Below are 12,500 nucleotides of genomic sequence, written 5' to 3'. Positions count from 1 at the left end.
CTCGTGGCTCTGATAAAGGCTCATTCTGATACAGAAAACTGTTGAACAGAGGGATGATTGAGCGAGGACAGAGCGAGAGGAGAAAAAATGGAGAGAAATTCGGAGTTGGAGAGAAAGAGAGATAGAGAATGATCAGAGAAAAGTTGTGAACGAGAAGAAAAATAGAAGGGGAGGGGAAGAGAGAGAGAGAGAGAGAGAGAGAGAGAGAGAGAGAGAGAGGGAGAGAGAGAGAGAGAGGAAATATGAGAGAGAGAGGGGGGAGAGGGAGAGAGATTGAGAGAGAATAAGAGAGAGACAAGAGAGACAAAGAGAGAGAAAATAAGAGAGAGAGAGAGAGAGAGGGGGGAGAGGTAGAGTGAGAGAGAATAAGAGAGAGAGACAAAGAGAGAGAAAATGAGAGAGAGAGAGGGAGGGAGAGAGAAAGTGAGAGAGAATAAGAGAGAGGGAGAGAGAGAGACAAAGAGAGAGAGAGGGAGAGAGACAAAGAGAGAGAGAGGGGGGAGGGAGAGAGAAAGTGAGAGAGAATAAGAGAGAGAGAGAGACAAAGAGAGAGAAAATAAGAGAGAGAGAGAGAAAGAGAGAGAGAGAGAGAGAGAGAGAGAGAGAGAGAAGCATACAGGGATGATGATGGTTAAAGAGAAGATATTATTTAAAACGTACAGATAGATTTAAGGTGCTGCAGCCCATAAATGAAAACAATATCTGTCTGCACTTTGAACTGCTCTATAGACCTAAGAATAGAAAAATCACTATTCGCTTAAATTTTACCATTCCGCAGATGAGAGCCAATCTATAAATGATAGGTTTAGACAAAACCATTATATTATAATAAGCGTTTTGAGGTTTCGACGAAAGGCGTTATAGAAATGTTATTATTATTATTATTATTATTATTATTATTATTATTATTATTATTATTATTATTATTATTATTATTATTATTATTATTATTATTGTAATTATTATTATTATTATTATTATTATTATTATTATTATTATTATTATTATTATTATTATTATTATTATTATTATTATTATTATTATTATTATTATTATTATTATTATTATTATTATTATTATTATTATTATTATTATTATATTATAATTATTATTATTATATATTATTATTATTATTATTATTATTATTATATTATTATATTATTATTATTATTATTATTATTATTATTATTATTATTATTATTATTATTATTATGCATTGTAAAAGTTTCCAAATTTTGAAAAGCCTCACACCGTTTGTTTAATAACATTAACAAAGACAATGTTAAAAGTTCCCTCGTAACATTTCATGGTCGGACGAATGGTCAAGAATAAATGAAAAGCGAATATGGGTTTGCCCAGTTTTTTAACGCTCATTCTATTCTACTTTTATTAAATTTTATAGTTGACACTCCCTTGCATGCCAAGTCACACAAATTGATACGACTGTACAATGCAATATTTCCCCTCAGCTTTCGTTTTTTATGTTGTGACCAAAAAAAAAAAATATTGTTTTCTCTCTCATGAAAATTACACACCAGAAGCCCATTAACGTTTCAGATTCGTTTTCGCTCCTCAGTTGTTGTCTTTGCTTTGTTTTATTTTTTAAAGTTAATTTTTTTAATGTTTTTCTTTTTTGTTTTTTGTTTTGTTTGTTATCTATATTTTAGCATTTATTCTGAACGTTTAAACTTTAAAACATCTACATCTCGAAAGGCGTTCAAACACAGTCTCTCAAATCTAAAATTTTAGCCTAAATCTACCATGTTTTATCAAACTTGAATTGATGCAGAACTCAAACCAGCCATAATTTGAATCACATATTTCATTCACACTGCTATGTTTTAGATATTATAGTTTGCATTACGTCATTTTCATTGAATCACGATAATTATAACATTGCTTTCTTTGCTTTTTAATGAATCGCTTATTAGGGTTATGGCTTATCATAGATGTAAGATGGTGCTTTATGATGAAGACTTCAACTTTCACAGATAACCAAATGAAACTCTAAGAGTCTTTCTACAATGTTTCTTCTTTAGTCAAGGGTGCTATCATAATTCACACATCAGGTTTATTGAAACAATATGGGATAGTAAACTAATTATAAAGTAATAAAGAAAAACCGAACATCATCAAACAAATTTCGAATAGCGAACTTATTGGCTTACCTTTCATTGGCAAACACCGAAAACCAAAACAAGTAAAACTTGGACTTAAATTTTTCCAATAAAAATTTCCTAAGCGAGACGAAATATCAAGGGAAACACCGACTTAAAGAAACAATAGAAATGTTTCCTTGAGCCTCCTAGCTATTCTGGGGATGTAAAAATAATAACTTGTGTTAAAGAGAAACTGTAAATAAATGCTTTGACAAAAATCTGTTCACGAAATATACTTGTTCTATTTCAGTTAATTCTTCTGAAATAAAGAGTCTAAATTTCTTTGAGCATAGCATGTGTTTCCGTTGTAACAATTAATTTGATGTTATTAGTGGTTGTTCCACATTTGGTTGGACACGCCATAAAATGCTATATCACACTAAAAACGGTTTTGATGGTGAATTATTACTTTGAAAACATGGTTTACGTCTTTTGGTTTTTGTTTTCCACGAGGGAAGGGTTTCTCTCCCATAATATTATCGATGTATAATTTTTTTACACTCAAAGCCATTCAAATTTACATTGCATATAGATAGTATGCAGATGACGTCACTCAGGCCTTTGTTATTGTTTTTGCCATCCGCGTTTGTGAGTTGTTCTCACTAAACTGTATTAACCAGACTATAAAAGTTCATGGTTACACAGAGTTTGTGTGTTGGTCCGTTATACTTCCGGATGGCAATGTTGTGAACTCCTTGGCCAAGCGCATTCTATCTATACTTCCAGTTTTACTTGGCGATATGTCAAGCAACCTTGCGGATCTTTGAGCTTCACAACAACAAAAATGTTAATGAAAAACACTTCTGCAAATAATCCAATCAGAAGCTTTCGACATTGCTTTCAAGAAAAGAGTAACACTCATTCGCATAGAACTAATGACTAACTCGATCATTAAAATAATTTCATGATTCTGATGGACACGCTAAAAAATGTGTTTATTCCGTCCAAAACGTCAGCAGAATCTACGTCAATCGTTTATTGATCTCATCAATTCATTGATTTCAAGGGGGAATCACTATTTCCAATCATTATTTTTTTCCACCACAATGACCACCGTCTTTCTAGAGCTTTACTCAGACCCTGGTGCATGCAGATAGAGCCTCGCTCTTCCTCGTCGACTACAAAACCAGGGAGTTGTACGCACGTATATTCGACGTAGGTGTGCGCACAGCGGGCGACATAGACGGTACATCCAGCAAACAGAATATGGAGATGGAGGAATCAGTCCATGGTCGCGAGTATGACGAAATAAGGTGGCCTGATCAATTTATTTTTTACATCTCTGATTATTTGAGTTGGTTTTCTATCACCTGTTGCTATTTCACCATAATAATCTTTGATTGTTTCCCGAGTGTTCTTTTCATATTTCCCTTATTAACTACTGTTGATATTAATCTACGCTAGTCCTGTGTTACTTTTATAACAATTGAGCCTAACAACACATTTTTAGCAGCATAATTCAATAGAACGTAACCGTTAGATTGAAAGATCATACCGTACTCTCTTATATATTGTTAATCATTTTCTAATAAACAAAATGAATTGACCATTCATTTTCCTTTGGTTTAACTTGTTCATCCATTGAGAGAAGGGGATCACAATAGATTTTGTTTTAGCTAGTAAATGTATATTTAAAATACCCTTTAAAGAATTCCAGAAGAATATATTTTTTTAAATTTAACATTTGTGCGACAATCAAAAACATCAGTTGAACTTTTACCCACATTTCTCTCCTCTGTGATCTTTACCAAAAAGCAATCGAGTCAAATGCTAAGTTTGCCTTTGGCCAGCGCACTTCCTTTCCATATAACCAACCCCTCTTTAAGATAAGATACATACCATATACTTTATTCTTCTTTTATGAAAATGTTAACAATTTAGTATCACGACGGTGTACAATAAGACCATTCATTATCCTGGCCATTTATTCAATCATTCATTTATTTATTCAATATGTTTTAAAACACATATCTAATCAACAAGCATCCTTAGGTGATACATTTGGAACTAAATACATTTCTTGATACAGTAATTAAAGAATCAAACTTTTATTCTTGGCTCATTTCGACCAGCTCGGCCTTACATCAAATACTTTCAAAGTATATAATATTTTATTTTTCTAATTTATTTAAAAATCAAATGTAGTTCGGTCGTCAAATTTAATAAGGTTTCTACATAACGAAGAGGAAGAACAATAAGTAGTAGTAGTAGTAGTAGTAGTAGTAGTAGTAGTAGTAGTAGTAGTAGTAGTAGTAGTAGTAGTAGTAGTAGTAGTAGTAGTTGTAGTAGTAGAAGTAGTAGTAGTAGTAGTAGTAGTAGTAGTAGTAGTAGTAGTAGTAGTAGTAGTAGTAGTAGTAGTAGAAGAAGAAGAAGAAGAAGAAGAAGAAGAAGAAGAAGAAGAAGTGGAAGAATCTAAATCATTTGTCAGTTTTGTACTTCCTATCACAGTACTACATTGGATATCATAAGCAAAACAAAAAATCACACGGAGTTATAAAGAATTTCAGTGTTTAAAATTATATGAATTTTCATTTTGCTACTTTTGAACGAAGTAATAGAAACTATAACCCTTTGAAATACTTAGTTTGTAATTAAATCGCGGATATTCTAGTTTGGGCGTTAGTTTAGTCTTTAGGTCTCTGGCCTCCACTACAAATTTGTTTTGGCTAGCTGCGTGTTGCTCAGTATAAGAATTTCAGCCTACCCAGTTTGTCTAAACAGAATCTGGAGGCGACACAATCTTGTCGAATAATCTGTAACCCAGTCTCAGGTTTAAGACATTTATTTTTACAATCTGTAGGCCATGCATCGGTATTTGAAGTAAGAACAGGGTGTTTTGTCAGTATAATGCAGTATTGCTGTTATATCGTGGTTGTTGATATGCACATTTTTGTTTTTGCTTTGTTGATTTATTTATTCCGCTTTGCCCGTTTTGATTTCATTTTCTTTTTTTTTTTTTTTTGTTTGTGTTGGGTTGTTTGTTTGTTTTTAGTGGGAATTGTTGGGAAAATATTTTTGTTAATATTAATCGAGACTATAATATTTAAATTCCCAATCAGAGGCAATCGCCTTTTTTTCAATAACTGGAATGATCTTCTGCGTGATGCCAAGGGAATCTTTGACAAATCCGAGCAGATTCTATTTTATTCGATATAACGAATGGCGAAGCAATTTTATAATTTTACAAAACTCGGCGTACCTTTTCTCTGCCTTTTTTGCTCAGCCATAATTATCCCCCTTGAGTTATATCTTTTTTCGGTATTATCCATCTATTTTGAGAATGGTTTGTGGTGGGGGTTTAGTTTGTTTTCGGGAGGGGTGGGGGGGGGGGGGTTCCGATCTTTGGTCTATTAATCTTATCTTGGATCCAGCATAAATTTTGATGCCATCCCAACTCTTGAAAGTAACAAAATGTTTTGAATAATATATTTTGAAAGGTTTTGTCAGAAATCATCAGATTATCAACCATGTACGCATTAATAAACGCACGCCTTTCTGTGAACTAATTATTGTGCACGCTTGTTTGTTGTACACCATTTGTATTATCTAATGTTATGCATTCTAATAATGTTTCTATATACTAACTCCGATATTTCCTTACTGGCTTGCATCTTTCCCGACAATTATAGTCGAATTCTTATTCATTTCCAGCATCTAAAAAGCCTTTTCGACATCTCTCTGTTATTTCAATCTTTTATTTCTTGATATCAAATAATCTCCGATCATGCAATTGTACCAACTGCCGTTGTCGTAGGACTTTATATCATCGTTTTAAATGGCTTTATAATGTTTGATTCTACTTACTTTCCTTCACACCAGGGGAGTTTCTAATCGATCTGTTTGTTTCATATATTATATTTTCATTTCAATCCATTTCCTCCAATACCCGATTCTAACTTTTCACCAAAGGGTACGTCTTCAAGGGAACGGTATATCTCAAAATCAATTAATTAATTTAATTTAATTCCCTTTATTCATCCCATAGGGGAAATTTTTCTCAAGGGAAGACTGGATTAAACCAGGCGTCAGCCGAAGTGCGGCGCCGCAAATTGAGCTAGGGCGAGGTGACTTGCTCAAGGTCACACAGCACAGCGTACCTCCGGGTACGAAGCAAAGATGGCACCGCTGAGCCATGTTGCCCCCTTAGCCGCAATGCCCAGAGTCAATTTGTCCTAATCGCAAAATCCTTTTCAAACCTTCTATTATTATCTGCATTGAGCAGCAATTTAAGTCCCGTATTACATATTTTAATCTTAAAGTTATAGAATAAACGATAAAAACAGTAGTCCTTCAGATTTTAGGCCTATGGAGCCAGGCTTTATCCCGGTCTCTAGAGCGTAAAAAGGACAATGGCAATTGCTTTCTACCTCCTCGATAGGACGCTGATCTTTTACAATAAACGATAGGAGGAGACATTATAATCAAACTTGATTTTCTTAGGACGCATCAAATAGCATCGACCCACACAATTATTCAACTACTCAACGATCTTATGAAAACAGAATGAGGAATCGATACTTTTTAGATCTCATTATAATTCTAAGTATTGAATAATTGAAACACATTCTTCCTAAGTATCAAATTAAGAAATTAAGGAGCAGGAACCGGTGTAAGATAAAGAACTGAACAAGTGTGTATGAAAGGTGCCAGACAAAGCAAGAAAGAAAAATACAAGAAAAAAAACTTCCCAAAACATCAGTCGAGGATCGGTTCAGTTTTTTATTCTTCCTAAGAAGACGTATCCTAAAATTTCCCTTTCTTGTGTGTTTGTGTGTGTGTGTGTGTGTGTGTGTATGTGTGTATTTTTTCCCTCTATACTTAACATAACTTTATCATGATTTCCACTTCCTTGGCATAGAATTTTGCCAAAGCCCTCGTGGATGCCGATCGGGCTTCCCTCTTCTTGCTGGACACCAGATCCAATGAACTCTACGCCCGGATCTTCGACGACGGTAACTCTCTAGAAGAGGTCTGTGCGGAGCACGACCACCTCCACCACGAAGAAGACATCGGGAGCGGTGGAGAAGGCTCTTCGGAATATTTGGACGTGGAGTCCCGGAAAAAACGAGAGGGGTGGAAGAAAAAGGCGGAGAAGCTGCAGAAGGACATCAGGTTTGATCCTTTACGCTTAGCTTGCTTCGCGAAGGTTGCCGCTGCCCGCCATGTTTTACCCAGCATGCTCTGCTTCAATTTTTTTTATCCAAGAATGTCTATACAGACGTTGGCTTCAACGCCTTAACTCCTTCATGCTTTGCAATTTTCATCGTCATCTTTAATGAATTGTTCTCCGATTGAGTTTTTTTTCTTTTCAATGATATCATGTCTTATTCAATTTAACCGCCTCTGGTAACTAGGGGATTTGATCACAGGAGGACATATAAGGATGTGATTGAATACTGTTATTATACTCGTGCGTGAGGTGAAGTGGTACTGTGGTCAATGCTTGTACTAAAGCATTGTTTCGTATAGAATCTTAAAATGGTGTCAAAGGTCAAAGGTGATGTTACACCCTCAGCTATTTTTTTTTTTGGCACTGCTACTTAAAAGTTATGGTGTATTTATACAACTGGTTGATGATAAAATCAGCAGTGAAACAATGCCTAATTTAGATATTGTTCTAAACATTTCTGTCTGGAAATAACTAACTTATCCGCTTTAGGAATTTAAGATAAGATATAATTCATGTTGTTTTCCTGAATATCCTGGCCGTATATTGTATCCTGGAAGACTGGTAAGGACATTTTGCTGATGCATGTTGCCTGTACTTTTGTTTTATACAATCTCATTCTATCCAAAGACTAAGATTTAAAATCACTTTTCTCGTAGATAATGAAATGATACAATCGCGAAAATCTGTTGAAGATTTAGCGAATGCCGTTTCTGCATCAAAGATCACCCATACCCCACCAATTAATTGTATTTTGTCTTCTCATCAGCACAATTTATGTGATTTTGACTAATTTGGATGTGAAATTTAATTTCATGAACTTTGATCATTTTTATAGATTTGAGATAAATGATTTTCTTTCAAAAAGCGAGTACAAGAGTTTCCTTCCAGTAGGAAATAGAGTTAAAAAAAAGAAAGAAAAAAAGAGCTTTTATATAGTGCAATATCCACTAAAAGTGCTCAAAGCGCTTTACAAGGACCAACAGCGACATTTAACATTTAGAGTAGATTATCAACTTTTTAAATGGGCTCCTAGTCATGGGTAATGAAAATATCTTTTAGATTACAGTCAATGAGAGAACTTAACGTCACAAAATATGTTATGATTAAAGATTGTACCTACACTCTTTGCTTTTTTTTTGGGGAATACCGGACGTGATCTCAATCTTCTTTTTCAAAAATCTAATTTAAGCGAAATTAAACGCTGACGTCAAAAACTATCATTATAAACTCGATATCACTCCGTGTTACTATTTGTGCGGCTATGTGGTCTAGTGATATGACACTCGCTTTCGGATCGGAAGGTCCTGGGTTCGAGCCTCGTGCTCGGCGCATAGTTGAGTCCATTCTCTCACCGTACTCAGGTGTAAAATGAGTACCTGGCCGTTAACAGCGTTTTCTTTGTCCGAAAAATTGTAATATCGCCAAACAGGCGTCATGTCCCCTCCTACATGTTAAATGTTGCTGTTGACCAGGGACCCTTTGTAAAGGGCTTTGAGCACATTTAGTGGATATTGCGCTATATAAATCTCAATATTTTAGGGGAGGAGCGGGAGAATAATTATTGTTTTCCATTTATTAATAAATGTGAAATAGACATCACCGTGAACATGATAGGATAGTTAGCACAGTGTGGTCTACGAACAGGGGCTAATATTATAATGCCTAAATACCCACGTATACTCATTTGAAGGTCTGATAACCCAAATTGTTGCGCGCTTATTGTTGTAGGATACCCTCAATCCAACACAAAATATTTGTCCATGACATCAATATAAAAGCAAGCCCATAACTGCTTTCAGTTATAAGACCTACAAAAATATGTACGTTGCTAAATACAAATAATTGATTGACAGCACTGTGGTATCGATAAAACAGTATCAGACGAAGTCAGATGAAGTCATAACGGGGCAGAATAGGAATATTAAACCTTTTAAACATTTTTATCACTTTTAATCTAAACATTATAACACCCTCAAAAGTAGAAAACGGTAGGGGCTGCCTGAAGCCTGTGATCGTGAAAATACTAACGAACGAGTCAAAATGGAGAGGTTTGGTATGGGAACGATACAGACAATAGACATTAAATTGGGTATTGCGGTGCAGACGAAAGGTTTGTTGCCGAAACGGCCATTGTCTGTATTTTTCCCATACGAAAAAGCATCTCCATTAACACTTAAAATAATTTTTTTAAATCATCCCACACATATTTATGTCCTACATGCAACGAAGGTGGTTGACAAAACTGTAACAACAACCCGATCTTGTTTTTTTCTTCTTCTTCTTCTTCGTTCCTCTGATGGACATCTATGGCTGCAGTCCGATATCTGCTATGAAGTCTGTGGTCCGCTTTAGGTCCTCAGCCTCGCCATAGAGCTTTGTGTTGAGTGTTGTAGGGGTGACCCAAAGGTTCGAACGTTGCACGTTGTATAATGGGCAATCCATAAGCACATGATCTTGTTTTTTATCTTAAGTTACTTTTTTCTTTTTTTTTTAACGTTAAAAGATAATAATAGATTGTTCATCATGTTTTAATTATATGTTTGTCCTTTATTATATCGTGTTTGTGATTAGGAGAGCTTTAGATAGAAATGTGATTATTTAGATAGAGACAGTTTTCACCAAGACACAATATCAAATTCTCGTCAGCGCCAGACGTGGTAACCAATTCAAGACAAATGTAGTGTTTTAACCTTCTCCTTACCAACCATTTTCATGGTTTTCCCCAAAACTTCACACCCAACTAACACAAAAATAGATTTTATATCACTCAGACATAATAGCAGTAAGTTCTTGCCATGCATAACTTCTTTAGCAAAACATACTCTACAACACACTGTTCATTTAGAGTTTAAATTTTAAGATGTACAAAAGAAATTTGAATAAGAAAAAGGTTGGTTGTATCGTAACGAATGTGACGATTTTCATTTAGTTGATAAGGATATGGTTAAAAGAGGAGATATATTTCTTATTTATAATCATAAACATGTAGTAACATTTAAGAAAAATTTCATTTGTTATAAAGTGTTAGACATGGCTGATGCTGACAAGAATATCCCCAGTAACGTTAACACTAGTTATCTTCGTAGTTTGTATTTGATTGTCACACTTGTTATACTTGCATGTTATCATATATGTTTGTTTTTTGGGGGGTTATTTTGGATGTTAGAAATAATAAGTAATATTTAGCACGTTTATGAATTATAGTCGTATTTACTCTGTAATCATTTTACGGAACCGCTTTTACATATTGGACTGTTTGATATTATGTAATTATCTATCATTATGAAGTGATTTGATTTATCAACTGTGGTCGACAATCACCATAGTGGTGTTTATGTTACCAAGTAATCAAAGGCGTTCATAAAGCAATCTGTTTATTCACCTTAACTACGCCATTCATTCTCACACATCTCATAATTAGTCCTCAGTGTTTCATTCATCGTGTTTTGTTGATAAAGGGGGAACCTGAAACGCCAACATTATCTGTCTTCGTTGAATAAATTGAAGATTTCATCTCATTATTTGTTTTTATTTAAAGCAATGCGACAACGCTTGCATCGACAAAAATCGAGCGACTGGCGCATGCTATTGTTGGTATTTAATGTGTAAAAAAAAACGACAACGGGGTTATTTTAAAATTTCCGTTTTAAATTGAGCTTTGCGCTTGTATTTGAGATTTTATATAGCGCAATATCCACTAAACGTGCTCGAATCGCTTTACAAGATATCCCTGGTCAACAGCAACATTTAACACGTAGGGCGTGAGATGACGCCTGTTCGGCGATATTACAATTTTTTTCCGACAGAGACAACGCTGTTAACGTACTCATTTTACACCTGAGTACGGTGAGATAATATGAGTAAAGAGCCTTCTCCAAGGACTCACCTATGCGCCGAGCGAGGCTCGAACCCAGCACCTTCCGATCCGAAAGCGAGTGTCCTACCACTAGATCACATAGCCGCACAATCACAATGGTTCATATTTATTGTCTTTATGGTGTAGTGGTTAACCGTCTGACTTTTTAAAATCTCTATACGAGGGTCTCGAGTTTATGCCCCTGACTAGCCTTTTGGTGGTAAGCCCTCGTAACGTGCTTTACTAACATAATTTCTTTGTACAAGGAAATACCCACGCAATAATTCAACGATTAATGGGTTCAAAACGATTTTAGGGGATCTCAAGCTAACAGCGACTCTTAACATGTAGGACAGGACACGACGCCTGTGAATGCTTTTATCTTTCATTATTTGACAGAGACAAAATCCATACCGGCAAGGTATTCGTTTCACGTCTAAGTAAGTAAAGTGGGAAAATGTGAGTAAAGATCATAATTTTCCAAGAACTCAACTATTCGTCATCCGTATAGTCAGAATGAAGTTGACGTCACTCGAGTCTTTGTTATTCTATTTTTTTTTTTTTTTTTTTTTTTTTTTTTTTTTTTTTTTTTTTTTTTTTTTTTTTTTTTTTTTTTTTTGCTATCCACGTTTATTAGTAATTCTCACTTAATCGTCTTATCCAGACTATAAACTTTCAGGGCTACACAAAGTTTTGTGTGTTGGTCCGTTATACTTCCAGATGGCAATGCTGTGAGCTTCTTAGCCAAGCGCATACTATCTATTGGGACTCGAACCATGGACATTTTATAATATACCGAGTATCATACCGCTAGATCACAAATCCGCGAACTGCCAACAATAAAAATCACAAAAGATATTATTTTCTAAAACTGTAACACTACGATATTTTATAAAGGCTATGGCCTAAAAAGAAAGATTTTCCTCGGGAGAAAACAAAACTGACATGGATGATAATCATTGTCTTTATGAATGAATGAATGAATGAATAAATTTATATAGCGCCTAGATCCACAATGTGCTCAGAGGCGCTTTACAATGCAAATAAAACACAACAATAAATTGATAATTTAAGCATAAAATCTATCATATTGGAATAGCATTAATCAATTTGTAATTTAATTACCACGCACTGTACTACAAGATGAAAATTTAGGATATCTATAACATGTAGGCCTAATAGAAATGTTAAACATCAAATGATTTTCTAAAGAGATGTGTTTTAAGTTTCTTTTTATCAGTAGTTATTGGTTTGGATTATGCTTTTGTTTTATACTTCATTGACAGTTTTATTTAACGAATGAAGAAATACCAAA

The 12,500-nt window shown here is 34.6% G+C and overlaps 1 protein-coding gene across 1 annotated transcript in view; it reads left to right on the top strand.

Annotated features, from left to right (window-relative positions):
• The window catches only part of LOC144963391 (putative 3',5'-cyclic phosphodiesterase pde-5), a 127,376-nt gene that overhangs the window by 81,508 nt on the left and 33,368 nt on the right, over positions 1-12,500 (top strand). The window contains exon 13 of the mRNA XM_078897363.1: positions 7,018-7,271. Coding sequence (XP_078753489.1) covers positions 7,018-7,271 — 254 coding nt within the window. The remainder of the gene's footprint in view (positions 1-7,017; positions 7,272-12,500) is intronic.

Source organism: Berghia stephanieae, chromosome 1, assembly GCF_034508935.2.
Source record: "Berghia stephanieae isolate SIO BIC M18660-M18661 chromosome 1, UCSD_Bste_1.3, whole genome shotgun sequence".
Classification (NCBI taxonomy): Eukaryota; Metazoa; Mollusca; class Gastropoda; order Nudibranchia; family Aeolidiidae; genus Berghia; species Berghia stephanieae.
The sequence above is the reverse complement of the archived record's forward strand: the minus strand, read 5'-3'. Positions and strand labels throughout refer to the sequence as shown.